General features: G+C 40.3%; 1 protein-coding gene across 1 annotated transcript in view; it reads left to right on the top strand.

Moving 5' to 3' along the window:
• Positions 1–717: 717 nt before the first annotated feature.
• RGS20 (regulator of G protein signaling 20) overlaps positions 718–14,853 on the top strand; it is a 35,444-nt gene continuing 21,308 nt past the window's right edge. Inside the window, exon 1 of the mRNA XM_042029008.1 lies at positions 718–1,051. Coding sequence (XP_041884942.1) covers positions 929–1,051 — 123 coding nt within the window. The 5' untranslated portion in view covers positions 718–928. The remainder of the gene's footprint in view (positions 1,052–14,853) is intronic.

Here is a 14,853-nt window from a genome sequence, read left to right as displayed (position 1 = left end):
TCATTGTTCATAGTTTTTCTCCTCAGCATTTACTGGATTTCTCTGAAAAAAGGACAGAAATGTGACCAAGACAGCTCTTCTCACAAGAGGTACTGTGTGGGCAGATGTGTTAGATCTACCTTGTATCTACAATGCTGAGTTGTCAAAACTTTGGACTCTTGGTAGAAAAAAAATTGTTGGGTTAGACGTATTTTTCAACTTGAAAAAAGATGTAAACATTAGCAAGTGAATGTTGGCAAAAACCTGGCAGCCCTCAATATAGCTAGGAGAAATAATCTATTAATAATCTACCTGGAGCCTTAGTCTTTATAGTTCATGTGTCTCTATCCTGAGGCATGGCTGTGGCTCGTCTGCTGTTTTCACTGGCACTGCAAGGATTACCAGCAGGCCATCTGTTCAGCCAGTGAGGAAAAGCATGTGATTGACAGGTACCACTGACCTAAGACAGACATCTCCATTTGCTGCTGCCTGCAGAGTATAACTGCATGCTGAGTTCCTTCTTCTTTCAAGTTGTAAATGAAATACATTCACTCTGAGATGATAACAAGTATCTCAATGGTTGCTACAGCTTGTTTCTCTGACATGTTCAACCACTATGTGCTTGTCTTTCTCCCTTGCAATTTACTAAAACCTACAAAGTTGTAAATCTAATCTCTAAGCTGGCACATGCTGAGGGGATGAGACACTGCAGTTATCTGAGGGCAGATAATCCTGTTTGTCTCCAGAACTGTGGAGGCTGCAGGAAGAACTGGCAAGCTGCAAGAGGCCCGGACATTTGTCCATTGGTGTAAGGACAAGCAATCTTTATGTTGTTATCATTCAGCCCAATGTCTGGGATTTGGTTTAGTTTCATCATTAAGTATAAGTGGTGCTTTTCCAAGAAAGTTCATCATAAAATTTGATTCAGGAACAGCCTTTTTATTTCTCAATGTGGAGGCAAGTTGTGCTCTACTTCAGGACTCACAGCTACCATGCAGACAACTGTCAAGCAAAGGAGAACCTCCAGAATGAAGATGAAGCAGATATTAAAGCTGCACAGTGGATTTTCAAGGTAAGAAAAAAAATGCAGGATTGGTTATTCAAATGTCCTGTAGGAGGGGGTGAAAGGGTGTATATGGAAAGGAGGAGAAACAAAACATGAATGTCATGAATAATATCCATAAGTTTATCACCAAGATATCACTATTCACTTAGTTTTCATTTATTTCTGAGCCTCATCCCCTGCCCTCTGTTCCTCAGTGTGCTGCAACCACAGTGACAAAGGAGGTGGTGATCCGCCTTCCCACTGTCTTTTGCTTTCAAAGAACGTATTAAACACATCCATCTAACTCACAAAAATTATTCATGTTTTGTGAAGCTAATCCATTACTAAAAGGGTGAGGGAAAATATGTTGCTTCATGGTGTTTAGACACTGAAGAAGTCTGCAGTTTTTACTGATACTATGTCAGATGGTTTTTATTGATAGTTGACAAAAGAAGATATGCCAAAGAAATCAAACACAGCATAATACTGAAGTTCATTAGGAAGTTACAGTAAATCTGCTTTAGTGAACCTGTAGGGTATTCCTCAATTAAAAACAACAGCCTTGTATCTTGTAGATTTTTTCAAAAGCCTGAAAACTGCCTGAGGGGTGAACTGATATTATTTATGGGGAGAAGCACACTCCTATGCAGCACAGCAAGAGAGACAAATGCAAGAAACTGTATCTTATTAAAGCTTTGGGGCAAAAGTGGTGCACCCTGGTGCATGATAGGGAAAACAATGTCATAGCAAAGTCCTGCACTCTTGGAACCACAAAAGTTGTCTTTTTTCAACTTAGAACCAGTGTAGAGAGGGGCTGCAGGCATGCAGTTGAGTTCATTGGCAGGGTTGGTGAAAGCCAAGACAGGGGAAGAAGCCATTCCCAATTCCACATCTGCCTTACAAAGATTCAAGTTAAAGCAAGAATTGACCTCTCAATTTCCTTAGCCAAAGCATATCCATTTCCAAGAGGGCATTTCATCTGAATTATAGGAATACACTCATCAGAAATCCTAAATGACTTTCATTGGTTTTGCTGAGAGGAAATGCTCAGCCTGCTTTGATACTATCAGAAAACTGTTTCTGATAATGAACAAAGTACACTCTATTCAGAATTTCGTATCATTCTGTCTTGTTATCTAGCTTGTTATGGCACATGAGCCTGGGGACTTTCTGACCCTCTTGAAGGCAAAAGGGTTTTTTTCACAGGCCCAGTGGCTCCTGAAGTTAACCATTGACAGTCATAGTTTCTGAAACCCAGATACTGAATTCTTCATAACTCATGTCCCCAGTTATTTCTCATTTAGCCATCCTTTAATTCACTCCAGGTGAATTGTTCCCTTCAGCTTGCTAATTGCTCTTGCAGTCATCACCTAAATTTGTAGTTTGTTGCTGAGTCTCTGAGAACATGGTGCACAGGACTGAGTCAGCAACCTCACAGAGGACAACTTCTCTCTCTATACTGCAAAGGTTTTATCTACAGAGGGACATAAATGCTACTGGAAGGTTCAGAGCCAGCAACTGCCACAGTTCCTTTAACAGCAACTTCCCTTCTTCTGCTTGCTATCTGTCCCATGTACTTTGTTTAGTGTGGGAGCTTGGGTGGCTTGGACGGTCGGGACGGACGGAGACGAGAGATCTCTGAAGTCAGATCTTGGAACATGCGGTTTATTGCAAAGGGCGTGGGTACAGGGGCACCGCTTAGAGCTGCCAGACTCAGCTCGGAGCAGGCCCAGGAGAGCAAGAGAGTAAGCAGGTAAGTAAAGAGAGAGAGAGAGAGAGAGGAATGAGAGTGAAGAAGAAGTAGAAGTGTCTGAAGTCCTGGTTACAATACAATAAATCATCTTCTGTACTGAATATTCTAATTGTCACTAACCAATCTAATACAAGATACAAATCCTATAGCATTTACATACAGCCTATAAGAGTTCTTATATTACCATACAGCCTATAAGAGTTCTTATATTACCATTACATACAGCCTATAAGAGTTCTTATATTACCAAGAGTTCTTATATTACCATACTTATATTACATCTTAACTTCTAAAAACTACTCTTTGGACCCCTTCTGCTGAGCTAGTAGGGTCTGCTCTGACCCTTGGACCTGCTTGCAAGCAGAGGGTATTGTTCAATCAAGAGGGGATTACCTTCAGTCGGCCATACCATTGTTTTCCAGTTGTTCAGTAACTAAGACTTGGTATTTCAAAAATGGCTTTCATTTCGATGTCGCTTCTAGTTTTCATATTCCCAAAATCTTTTGTCAGGCAATCATATTTATAAGGCTTTCCTGTTTCATCTTCCCCAACAGTTTAGTGCTTTTATTTCTAAATGCTGCAGCTCTGCTGGTGTGGGTCTCATCTCTGGTACCAGAGACAGCCTGCAGGGACTGCCCAGGAGATGCTCTGTAGCCACTTCCTGAGCTCAGCTGAGTTGAAATTGCTGTGATATGGAAGCTCAGGTATGAGGCTGCATTCTCTGGGGGAACATGTCTCCAAAACTTCCTAAACCGTATCAGCAAATGATCCTTTCACATATGTAATGTAAGCAATGTTACTGTAGTTAATGAGTCTACAAGGATTGTGTTAATGATAGAAAGTTAGAAAACTTACCCACCTAGAAGTGTCTACAGCCCTAAGGCTGGGGAACCAAAATAAATTGCAGCCTTTACTTTACATGGGAGGGAAATGCCTTTCCCTTTTATTGATAGGGAACCATGGCACAGAGGGTTTACATGATTTCCTAGTAGTATTTAGGAAAATAACTTGGAGTTCACAAGGTTCAAGACCAGGTTATCACTTACATGTCCAGAATGGAGGAGATCACATTAAAACTTTTTTTTTTTTTTAAATAATTCCTGGTGGCACTGAAGTGTACAGAAAGTTCATGTTCTTTTGGTAAAACATTTCTATATGTGGCACTGGTTGCTATAGGGAGATTATGTTCTTAGACCTGTAATTTGTGTGACTGACAGGGTCCTTGATCAGACTGATTCCGCAGTTCTCATTAATTCCCATGTTCCCTTCCACTTTAGATGAGATTTTGAATTTGATGTTTCACAATGTGATCAGTGGCTGCTTCTGAGAGCAAGTTGACATCTAATTCAACATGCCAAAGAGTAAAAAAGCCAAAATATCAAATAAATTTTTCAATAAAAAAACCCAGCCAACCAAAACCAAAAAACAAAAACAAAACAAACAAACAAAAAAAACCCAAACAAAACAAAACACCTAAATATTTTAACAAATGAATATTTAGGCTTATTTTTTCTTGAATGTTCTTTCAAAGAGAAACCAAATTACAGGAGAAATGTTTTTGAAAAGTGGTAGGCAGAGCTTAAAGGCCTCTTAAATTCTCTTCATGACATTTAAATTAACTCAACAAGTTGTTTGTTTCCAATATCCATTTACATTGCTTAAAAAGCCTTTCCCTCTGGCATATATGCATCTTGATTTATAAAAGTGTTAAAAAGCAAAAGTGAATAAACTGCTTTTTACCAGTATCAACACAAAGATACAAGGACTTTCTTAACCCAGAGCTAACACAGACACACTCATGTGTGCTTCCAAGGAGCTTTTTGCAAGTAAACAAAATAAAATACCCCAGAAACATTACACTACATAGGGAGATAGTGCAAGGTTTCAAATATATCACAGTTTTTTTCCTATGGACAAAATTTAGCCAAAAGTCCTGTTCCACAGAGTTCATTGCTATCCCTTCCTCAGAAGAGGGTGAGAATGTTCTCCGCAGAGCTGCCATATTTAATTCATGTCCAGATTACACCTGGATAGAACCTGTTTCATTTCTATAACATAATTATGATTCCTAAGCATGTAGTTCCCAGATTTGGGTTTACATGAATAATATGCCTACAGACAGTGACTGGGGAAGTGCAGATAGGAGAGCAGTGTTAGGGCTCTGAGGGCACTAATAAGTCTTGGTGGCCCTAACCAGCCTCAGCTGGGGCGTCCACCCTCACCCATGGACCCAGCAGCCCTATTTAAGTTTATCCCCAAGGGCCTGCTCTCTTGACCTGAGCCTGAAGGAGTGATGGTCTCCAGTCAAGTGACAGACATGTGGTGGAGCCTCCCACCCTGGGCTGACTTCCTGGCTTGACCTTGGCTGTTCCCTGTCAGTGTGGGCTTGCAGGGTGGTTGTGGGAGCTGATCTTAAATCTGATCTGAGGAGCTGACCTCCACCTTGCTGTGATTCTGTTTTATGATCTGGATCTTTCTTGAATTTGTCTCTATGTTCAGCTTGCCTTGCTCAAGTAGAGGGGGTGGGATGGGGGATCCCTTTGCTTCCAGCTCACCTTCTCTGAGGGAGCAGAAGGTTGTTGAATCCCTGTTGTTCCCAGGATTCAAGCAGAATCCTTTACAGCTTCTGCTGACCTTTGCCTCACCTGTAAGGGCTTTCTTTCTACCACAGGGCATGGAGCAGAGAGGCAAAGAAAAGCATAGTGTTAAATGAGAAGGTATGTGCCAAGGAGAGGCAGAGAGCAAGTATTAATACTCCTTAAACAATAACCTGTAGGCTAAGGCACTGTGATACCGTGGTTATACCAGCATGGATTTTCTGCTTGCCAAGTCCTATCCATTTGAATTCTCTGTAGGGGACCAGGCAAAAATGGAAATGGCCTCAAGCATACTGTCTGAAGGAGCAGCCCCAGGGAAGTGTGGCATCCTTTATCCTTCATCTAGCTGATCTCAGCTCTGCCTGGAGATGTCCAACATTATTCTGTGAACTGCTTGTAATGTGAAAGTCGCTCATGACCATGCATAGCTCACCTAAATTATTTGGCAACTGCTTTGAATCATAATTTCTTTGATAAAATAGGAATCCATTCACAAACAACTCCAGAAAGGTCAAAAATCATAAAAGTTGTGATTTGCAAAGACATGCCAGTTAAATAATTGCACTGCTTTTATCCAAGTACTCCAGTGTCTTCAGCTGATGAGTGCTGTCAGTCATTAATTGCTATTACTCTTAACAGTCCCTCTGAAGTCAGATGTTGTCTTCATCTTTCATAAGAGTAGGAAAAGTCCTGATATTAGTAAACATACTCACTCTTTTCAGTCGATATAATCCCTACCAAGCACATTTTCACGTCAAGAGTGTTTATTTGGTGCAGTATGTTTTTCATACTTAGTCATGGTAGCATTTGTATGTCTGAAAGCTTGTGTCTGTCAGAGGGTGTTGAGAACAAACCAAGCAGTAGCTTATACCAAGAGCACACTCCTTCTGTTCTTCTGAACAGGTGTGCGTAGTTAAACAGGCTGAAACATAATTTTACAGTCACATTTTATCTAACTCATAGGTTTGAGATGGGCAGAGGATGCAAACTGTATGGCTGTGGGTTGAACCACTTTCAGATGGAGCCAGCATTCTTTGTCTATGCCAAAATAGTTATTCTTACATGACAGATGTAAAATTTGAGACATGTTTCATGCTCTGTTTTATTCAGGAGCAAAGGGAGACAGAATTCTGGGAGAGATACAGGAGTATTATGGGGCATTTAGGACCACTGAATTATGAGCAACTAGTCATAGTGACAACACTTTGATGATACAGTATACTGTTTGATAGGGAAAAGAGTGGGTTTTTTGCCAAATAGTTATAGATTAAGATAAGAGGTAAAATCATATGCACTTAGTTTTAAACATAAGGAAAATTATTTCTAGGACAAGCTGGAGAACATTATCTCTCTGTGATGTTCTCTCGTGGTTAATTTTGTTTTCTGGACATGTATCCTTTATAACAGTAGTATATCCTGTCCCTGAAGTGCTTTCACTAGTTAAGAAAGGGCTACTCCTGCACATTTTTACAGACTGTATCAGTCCTTATGAGACCTGCACTGTTGTCTTGGTTTTGGCTGTAATAAACTTAATTTTCTTCCTAGTAGCTGGTACAGAGCTGTGTTTTGGATTCAATACGAGACTAACATTACTAACAAACTGAAGTTTTAGATGTTGCTAAGCACTGTTTGCCCTAAGTCAAGGACTTTTCCATTTGCCATGTTCTGTCTGTGAGCAGGTGCACAAAAAGCTGGGAGGGAGCAGGGCCAGGAGAACTGACCCAAACTGGCCAAAGGGACATTCCATACCATAGGGTGTCATGCCCAGTATATAAACTGGGAACAGGTGGCCAGGAGAGGCCGATTCAGCTCTGTGGGTCCTGCTGGGAGCAGTGGAGGAGCACAGTGTGCTGTGATGGGGCACCCTTCAGAAGACCTAGCCTTGAAAGACATGCAGTGAGCCACTGGCTTGGCTTTTGTCAGTGGATGGGACTCATTTTCACCACTTGCTGGCTACGCCTGGGCAGCCTTGCAGAGACCTTTCATGTTGGGTTTGGGGTTTTCTTCCCATATTTCCTCCAGATGTCCACAGTAAACCAGTCTGCTCCGAGCAGCTCAAACTATTAAATATAACTCCTTTTAAAACATTATCTTTTAATCCTTAGTATTATGCGTGAAAGTAAGAACAGATGAATGTGGCTTAAGCAAGAACTATTCTATCAGACAGAAAAAGTTGTGGGTTTTTACTGTGGGGGTGGTGGGACAGGTTGCCTAGAGAGATTTTGAAGTCTCCATCCTCAGAGGAATCCAAATCCTGCTCAGCACAGATCTAGGAAGCCTGAGGAGCAGGAGGCAGAACTAGACAATATGCAGAGGACCCCTTCCAATCTCAACTCTTCTTTGAAACAAAGAGCTCTTCAAAGAGTCTTTCTTTTTAAACTGTTGTGTACTTATATGGCATAATAATATTTTTAATTCATAAATTCTTTTTTTTTTTTTTTGCATCCAGAAACACTTGTCAGAGAATAGTTGGCTGTATTGCTCAGCATTGTCTATGAGCCAATAATAGCTGCATAGACAGTAATCAGAGGGCATTCTTTTGTAAAAGTGGTGAAAATAATAATGCACTGCACATTAATGGGTGCGCTACTTGCATATTAATGGTGTGCAAATTTTCTAGTCCTCATAGATAATTTTTACTAATTTGCAATAATGTTTTTCTAATTTAGTGATTTACGTGTTTTACTATCGAAATAGTCCTAAAGCTTTCTTTTCACCTGTGCACCTTTGAAACGGGAAAAATGCAGGTTCCTGGGCTGATTAAGATATTACTGTCAGAAAGAATTTAATGAATATGAAAACCAAAAGGCAAAGTGCTTTTACACTAGTTCTGGAAATTTTTCAGCAAAACAATCCTAGACTGACCTGAATTGCAGGGATTGTTTTTATTAATATACAATAACCTTCTTTAAGTGGAACAAAATGTCATGCTGATTGATAAATAACCTACTCAGCCTAAATCTAAATCAACTCATTTAAGATATGGGTAACTGCAGATTTACAAATAAATTAATTTACTATATCCTTTCACCAGTAAGAATTAACAATTTGGATAAAGGACATTGGGAAAAGCAACATTTCTCTGAAAGACCTTTTTAAAAGATCATCTAGTTTGGGTGTCTGGGAGTCAGAAGGAATTTACCTTAACTCCACGATATATCTCTCACTCCATGATATAACTCACACACCTAAACTGATGAAAGTAGATTACCTCCAGTAAAAGACAAAATAAAACTCACATACCTTTCTGCATCACCAGCCCAGCATAATGCAATTGGTGTTGCTCTGCCTTACAGTTCAGCCTGGGTGCCATGGTGTGTTAGAGATCACCCAAGCACAGCATTCCCATAGTACTCTGATTTATTTCCAATACACCTCATGTCTAATTTAAAGAGGAATTGGTGTATGGGGTTTTTTCAGCTCATATTTCTCAGGGATTTCTGAGAGCTAGAGGATTCCTGAAGTACCAGATTAGCAAATCCTTCCAGTGACCAGGAGAATGATTTGGGGTGCAGTATCATGGTAATCAGAGGGCTGGAATAGCTCTCCTATAAAGACAGGCTAAGTGATTTGGGGTTGTTCTGCCTGGAGAAAAAAAGGTTCCAGGGAGATCTTAGTGCTGACTTCCAGTACCTAAAAGGGGCCCACAAAAAATCTGGAGAGGGACTTTTTACGAGGGCATGGAGTGACGGGACAAGGGGAAATGGCCTGAAACTGAAAGAGAGTAGGGTTTAGACCAGATACAAAGATGTGAGGGTGGTGAAGCACTGGAACAGGTTGCCTGGAGAGGCTGTGGATGCCCCATCCCTGGAAGCGTTCAAGGCCAGGCTGGATGGAGCTCTAAGAAACTTGGTCTAGTGGCAGGTGTCCCTGTTCATAGGGTGTGGGGGGTTGGAAATAGATGATTTTTAAGGTCTCTTCCAACCCAAATCATTCTATGATCTAAGATTATCAAAGGTGGTTCTGGGTGGGATTTTGAAAGTGTCATCTGACATCTGCTGCAAGGATCAGCCTAAATATCCCTGCCTGCTCTTTAAGTTCATTACTCCTTGCTGTATGTACTGTGAGCATGAAGAGTAATTTACTCCTTCTCCTTGCCCGTTTGTATGCAGTGCATCCTACCCGAGATGCATTTCCCATGAGTGGTGCAAAGACACAAAACTCATGATTTCCACACATGCTTTTCCATGGGAATTTCTTTCCACAAAAATTTCTAAGACTCTACAGGAAAATAAATGTTTATTTCAAGCCTTTTAATACTTACTCAGTCCTACATTTGCTGGCCTCTTCTGTGCAATAACAGGACAGTTTTCTACTCCCATCTATTTGCTTATTTTCATAAAGCAGCTTCAACCAGTCAAGACAGAATGCAAAAAGAGATCAGAATCCTATCGCAAATATCTTAATTTCAAAGCCCAGCTCCATGTTGCTAGCTGACAGCTAGGTGCATCCTTCTGAGAGGAGATCAAAGCCAAAGCCCTTGCAAGCCAGGAAATGCAAGGGAGAGACCATCACTCTTCTCCCAGAGATCACATGGGGGATGAAAACACCTTGTTTATGTACAATGTAAGTAATTGTATGTTTCTTCACAAGCATTAAAATTTAAAATTGAGACAGGCAGAACATTATTTTTCTATCAGACTCATCCAAAACATGGGCTGAGGGGTAACACTTGGGAAATGGCAAGGATCTGCAAGCAGGTGAACTGGTGAAGCCTGGCTTGCAGCAGGTCTATGCCTGCTTACTGGCAGTTCTGGATGTCTCAGAAGGCTTGGCCTTTCCCAAAGCCCCTCCCTGTCCTAATGCTGATTCCAAAACTTTCCGGAAATTAGATGTTGAGATCTTTAACCTAACAGATATTTATTCTACCACCTTACATGGTTAGAAACAGCTCAGGAGTCTTATTGCCTTCAGTATTATACTTTTAGTGTCATTCTCAAAATAAAGCTGATCTAAAATACCATATCAACTGTTAAAGTTAAGAACAGGCTACAATAAATCAGGATACCTGCCGAGCAGCAGCTGATTGTTTCACAAAATGTCACATCATTTTTTCTGGATCACTGTAGCAAGCCCTTAATTACTCTCACAAGAAGGAAGAAATTATTTTCAGGAGCCTAGAGATGTCAGGTCTATGCTGAGGAACTCATACAAAAAAAGGGGAAAGGCTCAACTTTGTTTTCTTATGCATTTGGTTCCAGTTGTGAACACAGCTTAATTTCAGGAAGTAGCTGTGATATTTTGTGCAATTTACTTTAGGGCTAAATAAAGAAGAAAACCGTTCTTACTGTTCTATTGACTTCACTGATTCCTTTGAGAGTAATCAAGTTAAGAGCAAAAACAGTGGGTCAGGCTTAAACTGAAATAGGATGAATTATTTGTTCTTGAATTTTGTAACAATTTATTATTAGAGACAGGCAGATTATAACATTTTAAAGTATTAATTTTCTTGCATTGCAGTGCTTCATTTCGTAAAATCCATGCTCTTTTTATTACCAAATTAATTTGTTCAAACACAAGGATTCTTAAGAGAGAGATGTCTTTGGGGAAGAAAATCTCCTTTTAGGGATTCCTTGCTAATCCTATAGTTTAATATCCCAGGTAAGCTTTGGCACTCACACCCTTTGTGCCTTTTGGTACCTGGAACTTGTGCTCAGATTTGCAGAGGTGCTCAGACTGTGCTGGAGAAGCTGCTCAGTTACTCCTCTCTGACCTTTTGTGCTGTTTTTTCATTTGCAAATTCTTGCTCCATTTGCTGATTTACATTACCCAGAATTCTGCATAGTAATACATGGGTGATCTATAACATTTATCTTGAATATGGGCTCTAAATAAGAGGGTTAAAGGCTGTTTCTCAGTTTACATCCAGATCTTCTGAATGGTTTGTCATGGAATAGTTTTCCAGTCATAAGAATGACAAAGTGAGTCACAGCCCTTAAAAGCCAAGGACGTTTCTTCCAACTAGCATAACCTAGTGTTCACTGAAATGTTTGATTCTGAAAGGTGGTAGCTATTTTGATGACAGACTAGTCTTCCTCACTTCACTGCATTTATTCTGTTCATACAGACTCTGTGCAGATAAATGCATGTGCTTCATTTCAGTACAAGAATGGCATCTTCTTGAATGATTTTCCTGGAAAACAGTAGCATGCTCTGGTTATAATATTGTTTCAGACTGATAAAAAAGCTATGCTCTCTTTTATCCCACTGGGTTCTAAGGAGGCACACTTTAAACAGGTTCTTACCAGTCTTTCCAGATTATCAGGAGTAGTAAGTTAGAAGTGTTACAGATCAGAGGAAGAGGTTAGGCACAGAACCATTTCCATCCCACTTTGTCTTTTCTGTATTTAGTCAGGAGATATGTTTGAAATGAACTGCAGAAAGGAGGTCGGAAGGGACATTTTTTTCTGCCTAGGGGGAGAACATGGTCTTTCAAGCAGTAGTGTAACAGAGGGAAACAAGCCTCAAGTACGGCCTTGTCAGTGAGTTGATTTGAACAATGATGGAATACGAAAATAGGTATGTCCAAAATTCTTTGCATCTGGAGTGCTGTTCTCCCTCTCTCAGGACAGTTCTAGGATCCACAGTGAAGTGCAGTGGAAACATGATAGACAGCCCTGGAGTGGCCAGAGGAAAAGCCCAGCCTGCAGAATGGAGTGTCAGTCTGTCTGTACATCAAACAGGAGAAACGTGGTTTCACGGGAACACATCAAGTGCCTCCCACAGAAGCTCAGTAACTCTGAGTTGGTTTTTTGTTGGGGTTTTTTTTGTTGTTGTTTTTATTGACTTGTTTGGTTGGTTGTTGTTTGTTTGGGGGTTTTTTGTTTGTTTCTTTATTTCTTTGTCTACTTCAGATCCTCTGTCTTTAACTTGTAACTTGGTATCTGTGGTGTCAAGGGAGACCTGGGAACTGATACCATTTTTAATGCTGCTTCTAAGCCTAAAGCAAGCAGGACATTCAGCCAGTGACTTGGGCTGTCTGTAATTAGTGTTTCTAATCTAGGCAGATACTTCTACAGGGGCAAAATCACATAAGGCACCTCTGAAATAAAAGTTCGTAACAGATTCTTCAAGGAGACTCCAGGCCTTTCTACTCACTTCCACAGGGGTACTCACTTCTACATAACAGAGATAACCTGACCTCTTTAAAAGAGTATTTGTTTGGTACCACTGATAAATCAGTACACTGAGAGATATAACACCTGAAGCTTTCCCTTTTGCAAAGTATGTTCACACCTTCTCCTCACTGTCATTCTTATCAAATCAGCTCCTTTTCCTCTCATCATCATTCATATGTCTTTTTAAGGGTGCTGGATAAATATTCCTGGTCACCAGTGCAATCTAGTTTGCAATGGGACAAATACAGAGTTTTCTCTTCATGGCAGCACCAGCCTGCAACATTCTCATTGATACTGCCCTTTAACCTCATACTCTTCAGCAGTCTCTCATTGCCTGCTCTTTATTCTTTTGTTCTTCTTTTTCAAAGGAATTATAATGCATTTCTCCTTTCATGTTCTCCACCACATCCTATAAATGAGTTGTATTTTCTCCCATCAGGCTTTTAACATGGCTGCATAATTTTCCAATTGATCCATAATTTATAAGGTCCAAAACCTGATGAAAATTAATGGCAGAAATCACAGTGTCTTCCTCAGGAGTCTTGTCAAGCTGGAATGTTACTGTGCAGCCACGTTGTGCAACCAGGCTTTCAGACTCACTTTGAACTACTCAACTGCTCTGAAAGCTCAATCTGCTCAGGAACATTGGTTCCAAATTGCCCTGTTAATCTTCCTGTCTGAATCAGCTCTGGAATGTAACTACAAACTGCTCTATAAGACCTAAAAATTGCAGTCACGGCAGTTTTGATTTCTTCTTTAATTTAACTATATTTATTACCTAGCAAGCACGTGTGGTAAGGATCCTGTGTAATAATTAGATTATGTGTGACCCAGAATATCAGGAATACTTCTGCAGGTCATGGTTGGACAGGTACCTCTTGAGTGACAGTGATACTATGAAGATATTTTTACTTTTCCTATCATGAAAAAAGATAAATCTTTTTCTCCAGTCGATCATTTAATTTCCATATGGGCAGAGGAGGCCTAATAGCGCAAGGAAGACTAGTGCTTTGGCACTTACCTTTAGATGTTGAGGTTCGCAATTCAAATTGTAGGTGCACAGTGACACCTTCTGGAAGCTTGTAATGAGCGTTCCTGAGCTGCTTCCTCCATCGTCGGGAAACTCACGATTTTTGTATGTAGAAGCGAATCTTTTTCTGGTCAGCCTTTTGACCAGACATTTGCTATAGGGTCTGTCATGTTGCTGGCACATACACTAACAGAACATGGTCGTGATGGAAGAGATTTTTCTTTTTAAGTCAAGCCTGACCTGTAAGGATTTTTAATGATTCCAAATAATTCAAAGGTTTATGGGAAAAAAAAAAACAAAAAAACAGGATAGAATTAGAGATGGATGCTAGCCTCATGGTTTAAAACAAAATGTAGCTGGCATTATATTTTTAATTATTTAATGTCATACATCAGGTGAGAGGGTTAGAGAATATAGTGAAGATTCAATATGCCAAACATGACAAATTAAATGAATGACAGTTTCTTAGTGCATTTGCACTTCAGCAAAGATTTCATTTTTTGTATGTGTCACATTGCAGACCTTCTCTACACAAGCCACCAGCTTTCCTGGGTAGTCTGCCAATCTGCCAGAAACTCTGTATCATCAAGGATTTGAAGCACATGAGTTGGGCCACAGAGCACTGTCTGAGGGCTCACAAACTCCACAGAACCTGCACCCATCAGCTGGACTGGGCCAGAATGGGGAGTAGAACCATCACTGAGCTGACTCTGATGCTCTGAAACCCAGCATTCAGTGCTATTACTGGAGAACATATCTTTATTTCTAATATTGAATTCCATCTCAAATGTTACTTCCCCAAGTTTCCTCTGCCTTAGAAGTAACAAAGATGTGATATGTAGGAGTGGAAAAGAAACAGAGTTGTGAGTGGAGACAGCAGAGGCTTCCTGCAGCTTTGGAGCAGACACTAACTGATATAAATACTGAAGCTAAGGGTTTTGTCAAAACATACATATGGAACTGGACAACCCTGAGAAAATACATCACCCTAGAAAATGACCTTACAGTGGTGAAATAATTATCAAAGCACTATGCAGAGCCACCAACTGCAAAAAATTGTGCCTTCACTGAGATCTAAATCATCTAAGTCTAACCATTCTGATAACGTTTCAAGCCCTGATGTAATGCAATCACAGATTTTAGCATCAGATCCTGAGGAAACCAAATCCTCCAGCAGAAAGCTGAGAGACACCCTGTGACTGCATGAATGACATGACAGTGGGACTTTCACACTTTGGCCTACACAAAATAATTTCTACTGGTTAATTAACGCACCACTACCAGTGTTGATGATGATTCCATTTTATTCTTCCTCCCATCAACATTGAACC

The sequence above is a fragment of the Corvus kubaryi genome, unplaced genomic scaffold, assembly GCF_017639235.1.
Source record: "Corvus kubaryi isolate FWS band 111438036 unplaced genomic scaffold, C.kubaryi_AGA036_p1.0 37312, whole genome shotgun sequence".
In the NCBI taxonomy this organism is placed as follows: Eukaryota; Metazoa; Chordata; class Aves; order Passeriformes; family Corvidae; genus Corvus; species Corvus kubaryi.
The sequence above is the reverse complement of the archived record's forward strand: the minus strand, read 5'-3'. Positions and strand labels throughout refer to the sequence as shown.